This window comes from Phoca vitulina, unplaced genomic scaffold (assembly GCF_004348235.1).
Source record: "Phoca vitulina isolate PV1807 unplaced genomic scaffold, GSC_HSeal_1.0 scaffold4, whole genome shotgun sequence".
NCBI classification, from domain to species: domain Eukaryota; kingdom Metazoa; phylum Chordata; class Mammalia; order Carnivora; family Phocidae; genus Phoca; species Phoca vitulina.
The window spans coordinates 49,425,930-49,447,763 of NW_022589707.1; the positions used below are offsets into that span (position 1 = coordinate 49,425,930).

General features: G+C 33.7%; 1 protein-coding gene across 3 annotated transcripts in view; it reads left to right on the plus strand.

The window, feature by feature from the left end:
• Positions 1-21,834, plus strand: part of SNX13 (sorting nexin 13) — a 123,240-nt gene that overhangs the window by 38,200 nt on the left and 63,206 nt on the right. For 2 of the 3 annotated variants that reach the window (XM_032401993.1, XM_032401994.1), the window contains 4 exons: positions 2,988-3,100; positions 6,816-6,918; positions 8,235-8,324; positions 9,415-9,536. In XM_032401993.1, the coding sequence (XP_032257884.1) occupies positions 2,988-3,100; positions 6,816-6,918; positions 8,235-8,324; positions 9,415-9,536 (428 nt within the window). Of the gene's footprint in view, positions 1-2,987; positions 3,101-6,815; positions 6,919-8,234; positions 8,325-9,414; positions 9,537-18,662; positions 18,730-21,834 lie in introns of those variants that run through there. The other variant, XM_032401995.1, reaches the window with a different exon arrangement.

Here is a 21,834-nt window from a genome sequence, read left to right on the forward strand (position 1 = left end):
GTATATATATGTGGGAACAGTAAGAATAATATAAAACTTTCTAGTTTTGCACAATTCACTATTCTGGTGTTTCAATGAACAGTTTAAAATTTGAAGTTAACTATTGTAAGAGATTAACTACAAAGCAAATGAACACGTGACTTGCTTGATTGAAAATGTGTAATTTTATTAGTCTATGTAATATAAAAATTTCTCTCAAAATTAAAGAAAGGGTCTTCTTTTTTAGTTTTTTTTTTTAATATAACAGTAATGTCTGTTTTGTTCACGCTAAATCATTAGTACCTGGCACATTGTAGTAGGTATTGACAAATATTTATTGAATGAATAAAAATTTGTGTTTTGATCATTTTGCTGCCATTTTCAAATGAGAGGAGATAAGATTGGGTTTTAGACATTCAAGCATCTCCCCATGTTAACTAACTGCTACATTTAATAATCTTCCCCATATTAACTAATTGTGATTCTTCTTTGAAAATTTTTTTAATTGTGAGAGGTATGATTCAAACAGAAGAAGAAATATTACATTTCTTATGCTCTCTTCCTTTATCTATAGCGGTAGCTGCTTGGTTCATTTTTAAAACCTCTTAATATATCTAAACAGTAAGTTGTTTAGCTTTGAAAAACTGGCTAGCAAGCATAAATCTAACTTTGTAAAGAAAGAATAATATTGCAAATATTAGGTCAGACCTCATTCAAGAAAGTAGTTTGAATAAAATATCTGGGTCATAGTCTGGTTTCAGCTTTCCTGAGAGTTTATGAGAACTCTTTGCAGGGAAGTCAGTGGATAAGGTTTTGAGTGAATCTTGAGAAATAGCATCTGTTTTACATAGTTGGGTATCTGGCAGTACTGTAATGTGGATCCAGGTACTGGGGTGTTCAGCAGAAGTATTGTCAGAGGGATTAGACTGCTCTGTACTTTATTCTAAATCTCCCTGGCTTACTTTCAGCTCTTAGGAGTCAGAGACCACTTGTGTAGGTGAAATAGTATCCCCAGCTGATTCAGGGAGGAAATCATGAGGGCAAAGCAGAAACTTCATCAGCAGGGCTTTCTGTTCTCTGGTTAAAAAGTGGCCAGGAGGGGCGCCTGGGTGGCTCAGGTGGTTAAGCATCTGCCTTCGGCTCAGGTCATGATCCCAGGGTCTTGGGATCAAGCCCCACATCAGGCTCCTGGCTCAGTGGGAAGCCTGCTTCTCCCTCTCCCTCTGCCTCTCCCCCGCTCATGCTTTCTCTCTCTCTCTGTATCTCTGTGTCTCAAATGAGTAAATAGAATCTTTAAAAAAAAAAAAAGTGGCCAGGATGGGGGCGCCTGGGTGGCTCAGTCCGTTGAGCGGCTGCATTCAGCTCAAGTCATGATCCCAGGCTCCTGGGATGGAGCCTCACATTGGGCTTCCTGCTTGGCGGGGAGCCTGCCTCTTCCTCTCCCTTGGCTGCTCCCCCTGCTTGTGCTCTTTCTTTCTCTCTCTCTCAAATAAATAAATAAAATCTTAAAAAAAAAGAAATGGCCGGGATGAGGAAAAAGGATAGTAAAATTACAAATGAGTAAGAATTGCACCAGCCTTATATAAAAGAAGAAATTTAAAAAAACTTCCCCAGAGTGACATAAAAGAGAATATGAACAAATGGAAAAATATTACTTGGGCTAGGAAGACTCATTATTATAAATTCTCCTTAAATAAATTCTAAGATTTCTGTTCATATGTCATCTGGTTGAGAGCTTCTTATATAGTCATATATATATAACTTACATAGCAACCACATGTAGTTACTTTATTTTTCTCCATAGCACTTATCCCCATCTGATATAACTATAAATTTATTTATTATTTTTTTTTTCCCCTTCTGGAATGTAAACTTAACAGAAGTCTGTAAATTTATCAGAGTGTGCTTGTCTTTGTCTCCTTACTAGCATGTAGCCTTGTGAGGGTATGTTTTATTCCTTGTGGTTTCCCCAGCACCTTGTGCTTATAGCACATAGAAAGCAGTCAGTGACTGGCGAATGAGTGAATAAATAAAACTGTCCTTTCTCTCGTAATCCATAGAACTTATTGTCCATTCCATAGTTTTCTGGTCATTAATTTTGTTCACTTTAGCATCTTATAATGCTTTTTATTATTTTCTTTTGGTTCAGTGTCTAATTGTTTCATTCCTGTAAGACATTCTTCTCTGTGCTCCTTGATGGCAGGAATGGGACAAATGCTTCCTTTGTGGACCTCACAGTACAAGGCAAATGGATGTAGGAACTTGTTGAATTGAATACGTTTATTTATTCATAATTACTTAAATTGCTAAAATCCAGTTTGCCTTCAATAAAAGGAGTATTTTAAATATATAATACAGTATAATTCTAAACAAAATAGGGGTTTTTGTTTATTTTTAAGGACTGAGAATTTTTGGAGATGTTTTTTGAGCTTATGGTGTATGTTGGTAATTGAAATTTGGAAGTTGTGCAATCATAATTTTACAAATTTCTGGACACAATTTGAGTAAACAATTTTCGGTGAGATGTGGATTTCTTACTTTGAAATTTTAATTTTTTAAAAATGTCTTGTTATGCTGTAGTTTTGTTGGAACTTAGTTTTAAAATGAAATATTCTAAACAAGTACAACTTTGTAGTCTACCTAACTTGTTATATATAAATGTTTTCATAAATACTTTTTTTTTTTTTTACCATTTCTCATGCCAACATATCATTCAACAATTTGTGTAATGATTGCTTGCTGTGCATTTACATTGTCACTACATTTTTAAAAAATCATTGCTGATGTACTTAAATACCTTTCTGCGTATAGATTTTGTATGTTGTTTCTTGGAGATAAAGCTCTAAGAATGTAAACATTTTCAAAAGTAAATACGTAACAATTACTGAAACAGTAACTGTATATGTTTAAAAGGAGAAATGTAAAACTATGTAAAAGTTTTGTTGGTTCTTTTCTAATTCATATGGACATTTATTTATTAAACATTTTTTTTCTTTGCTTTATTTCAGACCAGTCTATCCATATGGGGATGGGGAAGCCTTGGCATTGTCCTTTCTCTAATAACCTTTGGACCCTTTGTAATATTTTATTTGGCCTTTTATATCCTCTGCTTTGTGGGTGGGTAAGTATTCTCAATGATAATCTTAAAATTCAAATGTCATACACTTGTTAGAAATTGAAACAAATCACCATGAAACCTCAATAAGAAGAAAAAAAATGACCATGAGAAATGGTAGTATGATTTGTGAATGCTATTTTTGCAAATTATTTTTTTACCAAAGTTAAATAAAATAAAATTAAGATATGCAATATAATTAAAGTGGTGGTGATAGTTATTTGTACCAGAAATATGGATAGTCATCTTCAAAAAATTTTTTGATGGTATAAAACTTTTTTGTATAATTTGAAAAGTTTTAAAGATTTTTTATTCCTTTTGGTGTTGTTATTATGTTTTAAGTTGAAAATTTTTTATCTATTACAATATTAACAAGATAAGTAAGTTAAATTGAGATGATTCATCAAGTTTTACATAGTATAGAAGATACTGTTTCATTGATTAGACTTCATACAATAATATTAATTATTTCCCTTAGTGAATGCTGTCATTTTGTTACAGAAAATTCAAACACCTGATTTTGCTATTTTCTCTTCATTGTTTATTTGATTATGCTTTACATTGAGTTGATAAACGTTCGCAAGAGAGGTTTCAGTCATGATTTAGTATAGCTTCCTATGTGGAGCATTTGGTTCAGATGTGAATTGTATCTAAGAAAAGTATAGAAAAGAGAGGTGGTTGCTTGTTACTTAGATACTCAAACCAAGGTAGCTTAACTGAGCGAGTATTTTGTTGTTACTATGTAACTGAGCGAGTATTTTGTTGTTATATATATTTATATATATGCTTGTGTGTATGTATGTATATATAAGATACGTTTATGTAATTATTTGTGGTATGAATACTTTTGAGTTCTTTTTAAAAACTCTTTTGAGGCTCCAAATATTTGGAGGAGTTATTGGAATCTATAGGTTTAGAGAACTTAGATGAATTGAATAGGATATATAAACTGCATCCTGAAAGACTATATGAGACACTCAAGGAGTGGTTTCTGATTGTACTTACCACCTCCCACCTCTTTCACGATAGGGTTTGAAAGTTCTGTGTGGCCTTTTCAGAGGGAGTGCACCCACTGTTTATGAAACAAGTGAGAATCAAATCAAGCAGCTACCTCAAGGACTATCCCTAAAACTGCATTTATTTTAGATTTAACGGTTTCATTATAATTGCTTAGATATGGTACTGGATACTGAAACAATGAGAAATAAGCCATCAGGACCAGATAGATGGAATTTTGAATATCTTTATTGACTAAGGTTGTTGAAGACTGTAGGTCTGCAGCTCCCTGGGCTTCCTAAATTACACTTCTTTGTCACAAATGAAGACCAGAGCAGAATGGTTGCATAGCTGTACGGTTGCGCCTCTTCCCCACAGAGTCATGGCTGCTTTTACTGATTGGAAAGGAGGCTGTTTTGAGGAGATGTTTCTCTGAAAAGGAGAGAGTTCTTCTCTTTCATGAATTGAATAAACCCTTGGCAAAAGTGAAAGAGAATGATTTCAGACTATTTTCCAATATTTCAGAAAGGGAGAAAATTGTAGCTTTCTTTGTCAGTAGGAGCCCTAGGAACCCTTGGAAGTTGGAGGGGTGGAGAATTATTTCTCATACTAAAGTGCTCCATATAAAGTTTTGGAAGAGGGGAAGGGTGAGGAGTCCATGCATTTCAAAGTCTTGGTAACCTTTCTTATTTCCTTTTTGAGTCTGCAGATTTATCAGGGAGTAATCAAAATTGATTTTAGATACTTCTAAAGTTCTGTAAAAATTTTTAGATAAGATGGGATATTAGATGGCATGCTAGGATCACTAAAAACTTTTTAGATAATATTAAGAGTCACATGGTAAGGTCTGAAATTCCAACTTCATGCTATATCATAAATGTTCTGGTCTGATGTTCTGTTCAAGATTGTTAATCTCAGTGAAATTCACTGCCATAGTAAGGGGACTTCCAACTTAAGTACTAGAAAGCCTCCCAGAATTCTCTCAGGGGATTAATTAAGCATTTCTAGATTACTCAGTTATGGTCAATGACTACCATAGTTCCTGAATCAAATCTTTCCTATTTTGGCTATAATTAGAAAGGAATGATTGTTTTTTCTTTGATGTAACTTAGTATAGTTTATAAAGCCTTATGAATTGGAAGAGCAAATACAGGCTTTTAAATATCAATCTCAAGTAAAATAATTACATTTCATATAATCATTTCTTGGTTTTAGTGTGTTTTTTTATTGTCTAAGTTTTTAAGATACTTTTTTTTCCTTCTATAAAATGCAAGTTTGAGAGCAATTAATACATTCCTATGGAAACCACCTTTGTTTAAAATTCTGCAGTTAACCATCTACAGTGTTGATAATGTATATGATTTGCTGATAGTCAAAGCTAACTCCGTATTTTCTATTATAAAGATAACTTTTGGAAGGAAAATCAGAGTTTTTTTGTATTATGTGTTTTTTTGGGGGGATACTATTGACACTGTGTTATGGGTTATTTAATGGAATTCTGTTAGGTTGCATGATGCAGTCATTTGTAGCACCTGTTTTTACTTAAACCTCAAGGCTGAAACAGGTGCTTTGTAAGATTAGACTGTTCCTTAGTTTACTTTCCTACTATTATTCTTTGGACAAAGGTTAGTGTTTTATCAGTCTGTCTCATGATAATTTTAGAAATACATAGTTAATATAAGCATTTAATTATGTCTAAATCTGCTTATCGCTAGGTATAACTGAAATATGGGGCCAACTTGATTCTTAGTAATAATATCAGATGCAAGACAGATTAAATTTATTGTTCCAAGGCTAGCTTTTTTAAAAAGAAACAAAAACAGAATTGATAACATGGGCTGATTTGACTTTGTTTTCTCAACTCATCTTTCAGCTTTTGTGGTCCTTGTACTAAAGAGCAGCAGATAGCCACAAAAAGCAGAGGACTTTGAGAACCTTCCTTTTAGTAGTTGAGGCTGATCCATATTTAATTTTTCATAGTTCCCTTCTTGTCACAACAGCGGTTGAATTGTTGTAAGATTACTATAAGATTATTATAAAGTTAGAATTTGATGTTTTTCTGTTATGGATTTCCTGTCTACTTAGTGGTGCTTAGATTTAACTGGTAAATTTTAAATATAGGAAATATTGATAGCATTTAGTCAATACTTAGAGTAAAACAGTTTTAAGCCAGTTTTTATCTTACCTTAACTCTATAATTGTTTTAAAAAAATAATTAGCCTTTGGAATGTATTTATATGTATTTTTAAATTCCGGTCTGATTATAAACTATATCTTTTTTTTCTTCTTTGGACTTTAATTGCTTATTCTGTTGCCATAATGGCAAGTTACATTACTGTCTCACATTAATTAGTTAAGAGAACTATAGAAATGTGTGATTTTAGCTATAGATTTAGATCTCATTTGTCTTCATCCTTGGTTACCTAGCCTACTTATTTAGCAAGGGCTGATTTTCCAAAAGTTTGAACTTGTTGCCTGGGATTCTTTATGAAACATTTATATGAAAAGTTTGAAAGGCATTCTTGTAGAAGTTCACAGAATGTTTATAGTTGTTTTAAACTTCAGAACATAACAGTCAATTACTTGCCTTGCTGAAGTCAAAAGCTGATTTTTTAGTGAGTGATAAACCATCTATTAAATCTGAAAAATATCTTTGGTTAATAGATGTGTTAAGTTATAAAAGAATTTTGTTTTTGTTTCTATAATTGAATTTTTTCTTCCCCAGGGGTTTTGTGGTTACTCTCCTGTTTGGAAAAACAAACTCAGAGAAGTACCTAGAGCAGTGTGAACACTCATTTCTTCCTCCAACGTCAACTGGGATTCCTAAGGTAAATAGGGTAAAGGAATGTAAAACCTCAAAGTCTTGTTCTATGAAATGATGGTAATGTGATCATCTGTATATGGCTTGGCAGATGTTCCTATAATCCACTGATGCTCAGTATAAACTTATGGGACACTTTCTGATCATGCTTAGAAAATACATTTTAAAAGATTATTTTGAAAACTTTTATAGTGTTAGATGTTAAGAGTGGGAATGCAAATTTTAGGAAAAGATAGAAATTTGGGGCCTCTTCCTACTATCTTAACACAGGATTTCAAAATTTGAAATGAAATGAATTGCATAGAAACTAGAGAAAAGAAAATGGGTATTCTTTTTTAACTGACTTGAAAAATACAGCTTACTATTAGGCTATGCAGTATCTATAATTTTAATAATTTAGGCCCAGTTATATTTATATCATCTTGAATGTTGGCATATTTTCCATTTTTTGATACCATATTCTATAAGTAAAATTGGAATTTGGTACTATAAGTAGGCTTTAGATTTGCATTGTCTTCAGTTCTTGTGGTATTGGGATGGTTTGTTTCATCTTGTATGAAAAGAGACAAAATGATCTGGAGTTAATGCCAGTATCTTACCTTTACAGTTACTAACTTGTCCATTATGTGCTAAGATGTAGGAGATGCAGAGATAGTTATATACAGTATTACTTTATATTACTGAAATAAAAGAATTTCACCCTATCCTTGGAGGTTGCATGTTATAATTTGAAGTGTATGTTTTATATGTATATTTGTACTTTTTTTTGTTTGTTTTTGTTTTTTGTTTGTTTGTATTTTTAACTGAAGAGTGTCCCACTACTTTTCACTTTATTTCCAGGCCACTGGTCTTACTGAACACTACAGAGAAATAGAGAAATTCATTTTCTTTTGTTGCTAAAAATCATGCCTAAATAAAATTAATTAAAAAAATTTTATTTGGCACCTGCTATACTGTTTTGGGCTGGGAGGGGGAAGGGAGAAGAGGAGCACAGTTTAATAAAGACAAGTGATTCACCTGAAACACTAACTTATGGTTTTAAAGTTTCGTTGAAATACAACAATAGTATATCTTACATTTTCAGTTTTCTCACATTCTAAATAATATTTGCCAATTTTACTAAACTTTTGAGGATAACAATAGATTTTTTTTCCTCGGTGTCTAGCTGTGTTAACTTGAGAAATAGTCTTTGGTTTGTATCAGAGCATTGAGAAATAAGGTTACTGACTGACTTGAAATGACAGGGAAGTTGCAAGTTAGAGGTAAACTATACAGATTTTAAATCAAGAAACTATGCAGTAAAATGTTGTGATTTCCTTTAAGTGCTTAGAAGAAATGAAACGAGAAGCCAGGACTATAAAGATTGATAGAAGATTGACAGGTGCCAATATAATTGATGAGCCTCTCCAGCAAGTGAGTTTTCGTATGTGGTATTTGAATTCCTTATATTGTGTTGTAAGGTATATTTCTTTTGAAAATACAAGGAAATGAAAAAAACAAAAAAGAAAGAAAATACCAGGAAATAATTTTTGCTATTTATGTAATATGCTGGAAATTCACTGTAATGCTCTTCTTGGATTCTGTACTTAAAGATACTGCCTTATTTATGAAATCATTTATAATGAAGTGGTTTATGTAGTATTTAAAGCCTTTTGTTTGAATTTGCATTTAATAAAGTTTTTGCTGACCTATTTGATAATGTTTCTAATTATTTTAAAGTTAAAATGCTCTTTAGCTGATGCATAAGCTTAGTGTTTTGGCAAATCAGACAATTTGTATTATAGTTTTTTAAATGGATATACCTGATTTGATTCAGAAATCTTAAAAAATTAGAATTAAAAATTATTCTCCCTCCAGATAGTTTTCATTGATGTTTGATTATATGATTATTATGTGTTCTTTAAAATTCTAACATTTCTTTTATAGTTAAACCCATATTTAGTTTATCTGATTTTCAAAAATAATATACATCAAGTTGTATTATTTGATGTATTGACTGATTTAATACTGTTGGCAGTATCAAAGTTATTCGATTTAAGTGAACTCCTGTGTTTTTTTTTTGTAATTTGATTGCAGCAAATCTGATGATATAATCTTGGAAAAGTGGTTTCTTTTTGAGAATTAGGGTCAGTTGGCATTATTTTGCACCTCATTCCATCAAGCTAATTAAAACTCATTATATTATAGCATTGAAAATTTATTTTTTTTGCACCTCTGTCTTACCTCAATATGGGTAGGGGTTGACCATAGGTAACTCTAATTTTTAAAAAATTTGGGCAGTGGGTGAATTGGGACACCAAAATAATTTAAAATTTTTTGAAATAGTTTTTTAGCATATCAGTCCTTTTGTAATGAAGGCAGTTTTTTTTTTTTTTTTGTTAATCACAATTTAGTATGTAGAGAGTAAATATAAATTGGTAAATAATCCTTTCAGGTTTTAGTTTGCTGCTGATACTTTTTAAATCCTAAAAAGCTGTGTTTTTTCCCAATATTTTTGTTTTAGGTTATCCAGTTTTCCTTGAGGGATTATGTCCAGTATTGGTATTATACACTAAGTGATGATGAATCTTTTCTTCTTGAAATTAGGCAGACTCTTCAAAATGCACTCATTCAGTTTGCCACTAGGTAAGGTCACTGATGCAGAAAAATTTAAATATGTTGTTTATACCAGTACGGAAAATGACTTTTAAATGGGAGAGGGAAATTATTAATTATTATTAATTATTAAAAGGTAAGTAAAACAGTAGATGATTGTGAGATAACTCTCAAATTATAGAACTAGAGCTCTAAAAACCTGTACTTCTTTAAATTTAACCTTTACATGTACAGAATGTTTATCTTGATTAAACCCTGTTCTCTCAGTCTGAATGTCAATTTCTTCCTCAAGGTCCAGTCATGTGACTTTTACCTCACTTACTGAGAATACTTTTTTTCACCTCTTACCCAGATACTCTGTTTTATTTGAGTGCCATGGAAATAGTTTCAGTAAAACTACTCTTTTGACATATACCTTATAGAAGTCCTCTCAGTGGAAGAGCAAACCAAAGGAGCATAAATCGGTGGAGAATATTCAGTTTATATATTTTCAGAAGTATATTTTGATGAGTTTGCTTTAAGAAATTTTTGTGAGATATACTAAAATTCTTACTTTACAAAACCCACTTATATACTGCCTCCTCTATGACACAATATTTTGGTCTATATCATTGTATTTAAACTACTTGATTTTTTGGGGTAGCCATTTTATATACAGAAATGACTTATTTTTGAAAGAAAGGATTTTATGTTTAGATGAGTTTGAAATTTTTTTTGATTAAAAGATTTTTCTACCCACTACACACAAAGATTTTCCTACTAGTCTATAGCTTAAGGCAGGAAGCTGCATGCCATGGCCATGAGAACACCTTTAAATCGGAAGGTGTTATTTTTCAGCCAACACCCTGTTCTTCCCTACTTAGGTTCTTAAAATACAGTCTTGTACTTTTGAGAATCTTGGAGAATAGAGCTTTGCCCTGGGGGTTTTACTGCATTTTTATCTCTGTGCACATAGATGTTTCCAGCTGAGGCTACCCTGTCAGGACTTTTCATCTGTAACTCAGTTAATCCTAAACTTTAGAGTAGGAGGTTAGTTCCTCAACCTCAGGTCATTGGGGAAGCCTGCAGTAATGTTTATGGTTTGAATAACAACCTTACTTGTAGAGATAAATTTGAGTTCCTTCTCCCTTAGTATTAACAGCAGACATTTGCAGAGTAGCCAGCCTTAATTACAAGTGTAGAGTTGCTTTGGAACACAGAAAATAAAGTATAATTAAAGTTCAGAAATAGGATTTTATCTCCTTTATTTCATATATATAACGTTATTGAGTATTAGGTATTCATTTTTTCAGGCAACTCTTCTGAGTCAGTTATTTGCTACTTTCTATAGTAACATCATCCTAATGACTTTTTTTTTTTTTGCCCTTTGGAAAGGTGGGAATAGGAGTTCATTATAGATGTGTCTGACTTCCTAAGTATATATTGAAATATAACAAATTTTAGACCTGGAAAGAACTTTGAACTAGGAATTGGGAGACTTCAGTTTGCATTCTGCTCTACTACTTAGCTCTGGAACTATGAGCACGTATTTTAAACTTTTTGAATCTTGGTTTTTCTTATATGTGATATAAGCATAGTAATATCTGCCCTGTTCTGTGTTCCTCACAGGGTTATTGTTGGCATCAAATTCATCTATCCATTCAACTAATATCTTGTGCTTCCTTTGTACCAACCAGGTGCTGCAGATACTGCAGTGAATAAAAGAAAATCCCTGATCAGTGGAATGTAATGAAAATAATAATTTTGAAAATTGTGAAGGAATTTAGAAATTTAAGTTTTTAATGCCCTTTGACATTTATAATTTCACAACAGATGAGGAAGCTAAGGTCCAGAAGGATTAAATGGTTAGTCCAAGATTATCCAGTGAGTTGGGGCAGAGTAAGAATTAGAATCAGATTGTTCTTAGCAGTCTAGTGTTCTTCCTCCATTCCCTACCAGAAGATATATTATGATCTAGATTTTTCATCTTAGTTTCCCCCACTTTTTTTTTTTTAACCTTTCATTGCAATGCTTTCCCTGTTTTTGATTCCCCCAAACCACTTTTTCTTCACACTTCATGTAATAAATTGTTCTGTTTTTGGTTTTCCCCCCCTTTGGTAACATTGTATGCTATCAAGCTGAATATTTAGGTGATTGCAGGAAGAGTCAGGTTTCTTCCATCCTAGACTGATCTGAATTTATATCTTTGCTTTCTCATTGGCCTTAAGATTTTGGACAAATTAATCAGCTTCTTTTGAACCGTAGCTTATTCATTCATAAAAGGTTGATAATAACGAAGTTACTTCTGAGGCTGTTTTCAGGCTAAAAATGGTATGAAGTAAAAGTCTCTGGCATTTAGTAAGGCTCAGTAATTGATAGTGCCATCTCTGTGAATGACTTTATTTTTGTTCTATGTTGGTTTTTTTCTATTACTACTAAAAGGTATGTCTTATAGAGTCTCCCTGACTGTTTTCAATGCTAGTATAAAGAAAATTAGGTCTGTTTACAATCATTTGAGTACTACTTCAGTCCTTGTTCTGTGCTGTCTGTTGTGTATTCTGGAGCAGACAACAGGAGCGCTACATTATTGCCTCTTTCAAGTCACAGTCTTGTATAGGGGCCCATGAAGTCCTGAAAATGTACACAGAACTGTTTTTTTCCCTTTTGAGTGGTTATAGATTTCATTTTTAAAAGGGCCTATGAATCCAGAAAAGATTTAGAACCACTCAGTTCTAGTGTTCATATTTATTCATTACCCTGAGGAAACAATTACAGAGTATCAGCATAAAATGAAATGCTAATTTTGAGACATAACAGGAAGAAAAAGATATACTTAGAGTCTGAAGTCCTGATTTTCAGCTTTAGTGCTATTATTTATTAAGCTGTATGGTCTTGAATGGGCAAAACACATAAATTCTTGGGAGTCTGATGATAACCCGTATCTACTTATTAGGTTGTTAGGGTTAAATGCCCTCTCTCAATGCATCACATGTGAGAGAGTACTTTGTAATGATAACACCTTGTGTTAACATTAGTACCTGTTACTCTAGTAGCAATTTGGGGATGGAAACCTTCATAGAGCACTCTTGACTTCTCTGTGGTAGAACCTGGGTGTGAACTAGGTTGGAGCTTTAGGGGTTGAATCTGAGATAACCTATGTATTTTTATTTCTCTTCAAATAAGATATTATGTATAAGACTGAGAGTCCTGGGAGATTTGTATTATAATTCTACCTGTACCATTGAGTTACAGTGTACTTAAAATTTCTTAACATGTGTAAAATAATAATAGTAATACTTGTAGCAAACTTAGAATTGTGAGGGGCAAATGAGATGATGTCCAAAAAGCATTTCCTGAAGTATTTTTCAACCAACAAGTGGTATTTTGAGCAAGTTACTTGACTTTCTGTGTCTCAGTCTCTGCATCAGTAAAATGGGATAATTACCCCATGGGGTTGTTGTAATGTTTATCTAGAGGAGTAGTGCGTGTCACACACCACAGGGTCTAGTACATAGTAAATGTTCAGTGAGTGTTAACTTGGCTGTTACTGTTAATTTTTGTTATATATTACCTTCCTAGGATATATATATACAGATTCTTTGACCTTGTCTTAGTTTGTTCTGTTTTGGGGGGGAAGGAGCAGGTGGAGACAATATTAAAGCACATAAAATGGAGAGAAATAAAGTAGTCATTTGTGTGGTACTGAGAGCAATTTTTATCTAGAGGTAGAATGGACCAGAGTAACTAATGAAGACCTCATGTGGATTAAGGTTAAAACTGGGCTTCAAGAATAAAGGGGGGGAAATCGGAGGGGGAGATGAACCACTTCAGAACCATCGGAGGGGTGTGGGGGGATGTGTTAGCCTGGTGTTGGGTATTAAAGAGGGCATGTACTGCATGGAGCACTGGGTGTTATGCACAAACAATGAATCATGGAACACTACATCAAAAACTAATGATATAATGTATGGTGATTAACATAACATAATAAAATAAATAAAAATAAAAAATAAAATAAAAAAAAAACCGGTCTTCAAGAATGAATAGTGGGATAGACAGAGGGATGAAGGACATGTTAGGAAAGAGCAAAGTTCTGAGAAGGGGAATAAGATTAGTGTGGTTGAAGCAATAAGGAGATACAAGTGATCAAGGAACCTTGTTGCTTTCAAAAGTGTGAAATGTGGCAACTATGTTCATCCCTGTTCCCGTTAACCCCAAGATTAGCAGAAGGGAGATATATTCTAATGCCACTGGGTTCTTCCTAAAGGGTTTTCCCATGGCAGGAGGAGGTATGGCTAGATAGGTTCCAAGATTCAGTGGTTGTAATACTAATGATAGCACTGTTTCTGGAACGATGGGGGATATGTTCTGAAAGTTTAACCATTTTTCTCACTATCCATTTTGCTATAGAAGTAATAGATCGTGTGTTCCTAGACTTGTCCAAAAGGCAGGCACATCAAATAATGGACATTTGCAACAGTAAAGTTGTATATACTCTTCTGCCATTTTACATTCTTTGCCATTTGAAAACTTAGCTTAAAACTGACTTTATTTTTTTTATTTTTTTATTTTTTTAAAGATTTTATTTATTTATTTGACAGAGAGAGAGAGATAGCGAGAGCAGGAACACAAGCAGGGGGAATGGGAGAGGGAGAAGCAGGCTTCCCGCGGAGCAGGGAGCCTGATGCGGGACTCGATCCCAGGACCCTGGGATCATGACCTGAGCCGAAGGCAGACGCTTAACGACTGAGCCACCCAGGTGCCCCTTAAAACTGACTTTAACTAGAAAGATGATTATTGTCATATTTACTACAATATAGCAAAAACAATTAGGAACCATTAAGTATTTAAAAGAAGGGGCAATAAGTTAATGTTTTTGCATATGTAGAATAGACCAGGAGTTGTTAATTGTATAGTTATATAATTCACATACCATACAGTTTACCCACTTAAAGTCTCAGTGGCTTTTAATATATTTATAGAGTTGTGCACCCTTCATTACAATCAATTTAAGAACATTTTAATGATTCCATGAGAAACCTAGTATCCACTTTTCATTCACTTCCTACATTCCCCCCAAAGTTTCTAGCTCTAGGCAACCACTTATCTACTTTCTGTGGTTTTGCTAATTCTGGACATTTTATATGAAGGAAATAATACATTATGTGTTCTTTTGTAACTGACTTCTTTTACTCAGTGTGATGTTTTCAAGGTTTATCCATGTTGTAGCAAGTGTTATTACTTATTCTTTCTTACTGCTGAATAATATTTCATCATATGGGCATAAACCACATTTTGTTTATCCATCAGTTGGTGGACGTGTGGGTTCATCAGTTGGTGGACATGGGATTGTTTCCACCTTTTGGATATTATGAAGAATGTTACTATGAACATTCAAATACAAGTTTTTCTGTGGACTTATGTTTTCATTTCTCTTGGATATATAGGAGTAGAATTTCTTTCGTACACAAGTTTTTCTGTGGACTTATGTTTTCATTTCTCTTGGATATATAGGAGTAGAATTTCTATGTTGTGTAGTAACTCTTTAACCTTTGAGGAACTGAAAATTGTTTTTCAAAGTGGCTGCATATTTTCACCAACACTGTATGAGGGTTCCATTTTTTCCACATTCTCGCTTATACTTGACTGTCTTTTTTTTCTTCTTCAAGTTTTATTTATTTAAGTAATCTCTTTACCCCACGTGGGGCTTGAACTCACGACCTTGAGATCAAGAATCACATGATCTTCCAACTGAGCCAGCCAGGTGCCCCATGATTTTGTCTGTCTTTTGGATTACAGCCATCCTAGTGGGTGTGAACTGATATGTCGTTATGGTTTTGATTTGCATTTGCCTGATAGGTAATGATATTGAGCATCTTGTCATGTGCTTATAAGTCATTTGTATAGCTTCTTTAGAGGATGTCTGTTCAGATCTTTTCCCCATTATTAAATTAGGTTATTTGTAATTTTATTTTTAAATGGAGTGTACTGTAGTCAGTTTTTGTAAATACAATTTTATTGGGCAGTCACACTGATTGGTTTGCATTTTGCCCATGGCTGCTTTTGTGCTACAGTGGTAGAGTTGACTAGTCGTGACCCCAGACAGTGTCGTCTGCAAAGCCTAAAATAGTTGCTCTTTGGCTCATTAGAGAACAAGTTTTCTGACCCCTGAAATAGTTTTTAATCATTAAAATATTTAGGAAGTGTTGTTAAACAAGTAGGAAATATTTTAGAATAAAAACTCATGCAATATAGTGTATGATTTTGGCTATGTAAAAAACTGTCGAGACGCCTGGGTGGCTCAGTTGTTAAGCGTCTGCCTTCGGCTCAGGTCATGATCTCAGGGTCCTGGGATCGAGCCCAGCATCGGGCTCCCTGCTCAGCGGGAAGCCTGTTTCTCCCTCTCCCACTCTCCCTGCTTGTGTTCCCTCTCTCACTGTCTCTCTGTCAAATAAATAAATAAAATCTTAAAAAAAAAAAAAAAAAAAAAAATGTCAATATGCATGCATAGCAAAGAGACTAATAGGAAATACACTAAAATATTAACTGGTCTTTGGATTGTGGATTTATGGCTGATTATAACTGATGCTGAAAATCAAAAGAAGGAAATTACACTTTACGAAATGGAAATATATTACTTTTATAGCCAGAGATAGAAACATTTGGTAATGAGCAATAAAGATCTCTAAGATGGCTTATTTTAAACTGAATTTTCCTGTTTCTCTGTTTTTTATGTTCTTAGGAACATATAAATTTAAGAATCATTTTTTTTCGACTACAGATGACCTGTTTTGTATAGGCAGCCACTATCCCTGTATGTCTTTGGAAAGTGATCCTGGAAAATAATGCTTAATAGAGTGTTTTGTACATGATGAAATAGTGGAATAAGAGTCAATAAATTCTTGTTGATTGAGTTCCCGTTTATGACTTACATGTTACCTTTTTTCCCACAGAATTTTAATATATTTCATTATTGAGTCTAGGAATGTTTCATTTGTCAGGTACATTTTACTAGAAATCTTGTTTATTAAAATAGTTAGCATTACTTTAATTTTTTAATACTTAACATTATACCTAAGAGGATGCACACTTAGCCCCAGGTTATTTATTTTTTTTCCTTTCCTGTAGCTTGTTTAAGGCTTCCTGCTCTGTGTTCCTTATACTTAATCTCTAAAATAGGTGAATGTGCTTTATGTGTGTTTCTTTAAGTTCTTCATTGTATGAAAGCCGCATCCTTTAGAACATCTGGATATTTAACCTCTTTGAAGCATTGGGACACAGGATATAGAACTGGACTTCTTATGTAGTGTTATAGTTCACTAAATACCATTTCCTTTAATATGGTTATATAAAACTGCATACCTAAAATTTTTCTCCCATTTCTTCCAATTTGTTTGTAACTTTAAGAGTCAGGAAGTTTTGTGTTCTTATTAAGGTAAAGAAAACAGTGAATTGAAAATTAAGAACCTTGATTTATTTTTTTAAACAAAGCCTTGATCTCACTAACTATATAATCTAGAATAAGTAATTGAAGCCTGGCGCTACAATGATAGAGACTTGTAATTATTTCAGATCCCTTGAAGTTCTAAAATACTAACACTCCCTGGTGAGGTTGGTACTAGTCTCAGTTTGTTTTTATTTTTCCAGTCATACCTTGTCCTCAAAACATGCCCTCATATACTCCGTCATACCTTACATTTTGAATACCATTTGGGGAGTTATTTCTTATAGTGTCTAATGTTGCTAATTAGATTTAATTTACTTAGAAATTAAAGTACTTTTCTAGTCTGTTATTTTACTAGTAGGAGGTCTTAGAATAAGATGATAATAAAGTTTTTATACCTCTTATATTTCTATGTGGTCAGAAAGAATGCTTCATTTCAGACATAAAAGACATTTAGTAGACTAATCTTTTTTTGATGGTTAAGTCTTCTATCAGTGAAAACTTAAAAATTTTTATTTGATTATCCCGATGACTGCTATTCTTTATAGAATGAGGAAAACAATAAATCTGTAGTTTTAGAAGTCTACTGTAAGTTTTCTGAAGTGTAAATATTCCCACCGTGGTTGATTTTAAGCTATCGTCAGGAAGTCACTGAAAGTGCAGCTAGAAAAGAGATGTGCACATTTGCCCCCCCTCCCCGTGCCGCAACTGGGAAGAGGTGCAGCCAGTGAAGGGAGCAGACAGGTTTGTAACCATCAAGCAGTGAGACTTGTTTCTTTGTGTGGTTGCTAATTTAGCTCTTATAAAAGAGGAATTTTTATATATATTTGAGGATTATGGTAGAGAGTAATAATAAATTTCATGTAAGTTCAGGAATGCTGTGAAAAAAAATGTTGCATTCTTTTATACTTATCCTTATAATTTGATTTTTAAAATAATTTTAAAAGGGAAACAAAGGTGTTCTAGAGAGGTGGTTATGGTACCGTATTTATGAGTAAATTGAGATTGGAAGAAGGGTACTTCTTTTAAAGGATTTAGAAGCAAGTTTACAATTCTGTGCCTTAAAAATCTGCTCAAATTCAATTTCAGGCTGAAGCTTTTGACACTGTAACAAAGTATTCCCTCAAGGGCTCCTGAACGATGGAAACAAGTAAAGGTTTATGTATTATAAAGAGTATATCCTTTCTAATAGGGAATTATGAGGGGGAAGTTACTTCCTGATTCAATGGCTCAGGGAAGAAGGGATTCTTCTTTAGAACACCACCTGCTTTCAGCAAAAAATGTCTGTGGATCCATTGATCAGTAGCCCTCTACTGGAGTAAAACTTTTCCAAAATCTTCTGAAAGATCCTTGCTTGTTGAAATCTATCCAGAAAAACTAGGAATTTTACTATAGTAAAGTTTTTTTTTTCAAAAATGCGTATTTTTTTTTACATAGAGGATAAAAGAACTTATATATAGGAGATTAATATATATTATTATAAATTTATGTGATTGGTTATTATATTTCCTTTATTGATTAATACATCTTTAAAAAGCCTTAAAAAATATACCTTAAACACATACACACTATGCAGTATACAGTGCCATTCTTACTGTTTTCAAATAAGGTCTTAGGAGTCATTTCTGAGAAAAAATAGTGTGGCATCAGGAACATAACATGTATTATAAGATTGTTTCTATGGGAAAATCAGTTTTTACCTTTATCATTTTGATATAAAAAACCTTTTCCAGGAAAGTATTCTGCCAAGAATGTGAAGATTACCTTTACTGCCAAACAGCTACCCACTTCTCTAGTCAAGCAAGTCTACTACTACATGGTGACCCTTGCATATACCATGCTCATTCCCTTCTTTTGCTCATTCCTTTCTTTCTCCCATTACAGTTAAATTCATTAAGATTTGTTTTAAGTGTAGCCGCCTTATTTAATCCTTTTAAATTACAACATATCACTTAATCAACCTCTACTTACTTTTGTGTGTGGTTATCGTCAAACAAAATTTTAAGTTATTTTTGGCATGGTCCCAGTTCTGGACTACTGTAGTAGCAGTTCTCTTAACTTACCTTAGTTATCCAGTATTCTCCATTCCCTTTCGAAGACGTACTGACTCATGCCCTTAGTATTAAAGCTAGGCGAAGAGACCACTCTCTAGTACTTCTGTCCACTTCTATGCCTGGGTCCTGTCCCCAGAAAATCTGATGTACTTGGTCCCTGGTGTGATCTTAACATGTGTGATTTAGAGGAGAAAGATAATCAGTTATGTTAAAAAAAAAAAAAGTTGTATTTGTTTCTGAACCCATGTATCCCAGTTATACTTTTTATTATAATCATCACTTAATTTATTCCTACATAGTTGGAAGAAGTATGAGAATGGCAAGGTAGTTTCTGTAAAAACTAAGGCATTTGCTTTGGAATTTTACTCAAGCTGGTTGATAGATTGCAGTTGATTCAGGTGTGCAGAAGACAACTAACGAAATATTGGTGGAAAAGTCTTGAAGGACTGCATTCAGATTTGTTCACAAATGTCTTTAGTTGTCATGCCGTTTAAAAGAAACTGGACACCATAACTGTTGCAGTGTTGTAATATTTTATTAAAGACAAAAGCCACATTAATATCACTTGGCAAGTGATGCAAGGTCTTATGTTGAAAGATTTGTATGATTTTAGTTAAAATGAAATATATTCATGACTCCCTCTTTTGTCAAATATTTTGATTTACTTACCAGTTTCCCACGTACTGTGTGTGTGTGTGTGTGTGTTGCACATGCTTGGTTGGGTATTCAGGTAATATAATCATAGACTCTTAAAGCTCTAAGTGTCTTTAGAGAAAACAAACCCTAGGAAGTGATGTGATTTGCTGAATTTCACAACAAATGAAACGGTGAATCTTTTACTTGAATTAAGGGCATATATGCCAATCTAGCGTTCTTTTACAGAAATCCTTAATTGATTTGGGTGTGTTTTTTGCATTACTGATGCTGAGCTGCACACTGCTTAGCAAAGATGGAACCAGTGAAGCAATTTATATAAATCTCATTGCCGGCCCACATATTTGGGATATTCACTGCATTTTTTTTTTGGTATTAGCATTAAATAGCTTAGAGATTTAGAGAGGCAAAAGGAGCTCCTCACTTTATGTTCGGTTTCAGAACTTTAAGGAGTAAAGAGACTGTCCTGTGCACCTCATGTTGCCTTTCTCCAGGGACCTATTAACAGTGTTTTTGACCCTGAGAGAGGAATCAGTAAATCACTATGTATCGAGTGTCTCCAATGTTCAATACATTATTTAGCCACGGGAGATACCACTGTGAATAAAATGAGCATGGAATAAAACAGATGAAGTCTCTGGCTTCCTGAGATTTTTATCTCAGCAGTTGTATTTATCTCTACCAATTGAATTATTTAACTGTAGGTTTTAAGTGCTATAAAACATGAAAAATTTGGTGCTATGAGATCCATACCTCGTCTGAAGGAATATGGCAGAGAGAGAGGGGGGCAAGGGGTATTGAAGGCTGCCATGTGGAATAGATATTTTAGATGAACTCTAAAGTAAGTGGGAATTGTCAAGCCAATGTGGGGGAGAGAAGGGAAATGTGTGGAGAGTGGGCAGGGGTGAGCAAACTTGGCAGAGGGATTAGCCTGTCCAGAGGCTCTGAGATATGAAGGGGCATATTTGAGAAATAGAAAGAAAGCCTGTGAGTCAGCAGAACAGAAAGGAAGGAGGAAGATGGAACTGATGGTGATGAGGAAGTAAGCCTGGTCCTCCTGGGCATGCGAGATCTTCAAGAAAGTATTCATGCTTAACCCGGAGATTGATGGGGAGGTATTGAACCGGTTTTGAATCTCGTATTTTGTACTATCATATTTGTATTTTTATTTATTTTTTTATTTTTTTGTTTTTTACATTTTACCATCTTTTTTATTGTGATAAAACATGCAAAATTTTAAAAAGACCGCTCTGGCTGCTCTATGGAAAACAGAATGGAGGGGAGACAAAGGTGGATGTGGGAGACCATTTAAGATAAAAGGCCAGGAATAGAATGCTGGCATTAGGGATGGAGATAAAGACATGCAAATATATGTTGAGAGGTACACTGGTTTGCTTTTTGCTTTTGTACTTTAATAAAACTTCATTACTTGTTTGCGTTCCTAGTTAACTTCCGTAATTCTTGCAACCATTCTGTCAAGATACATAAGCTTCAGGGGCCTGCTATGAATTTTAGATTTTCAAGGTAGGGTTGAATATCTTACTTATCCTCTTGGTCATATAGGAAATAATGCTCTCCTATCTTTAAGTTCAGGAAAGGAAAGCTTAGTAATAAAATGAAAGTGTAGGTAAAAGCATTTATTGTAATAATCCGGGTGTTTTTATTAGAATAGAAATCAAGTGGAGGAATACTTTAAACAAAGTGAAAAAGAGCCTTGACTATAAGGGTACCTGGATGGTTCAGTTGGTTGATCATCCAACTCTTAATTTCGGCTCAGATCATGATCTCAGGGTCATGAGATCGAGCCCTGCCTTTAGCTCCGTGCTCGATGTGGAGGCTGGTTGGGATTCTTTCTCTTCCTCTTCCCCTCCCCCCACTCTCATGCTAGCGTGTGTTCTCTCTCTCTCTCTCAAATAAATCTTTAAAATAAGAGCCTTGCCTATAGGCATAATTTAAGAATAATTGATACTAAGAGCTCTAATAGAAAGCTACATGTGGATCAATTGAAGAAAATGTGGCTATTATATAAATTGAATGACTTTTTAATTGATTTTTCTGTTCATGTTCCATTTATTACATATTTATCAGTACATTCTAATTTTAGGGAGTACTTCACTGTCATCAGAATATTTTCAAATTTTGTTAAGACAAATACTACTAGAAATTGTTAGTAGATGTTTTCCTAATTTACAAAGGG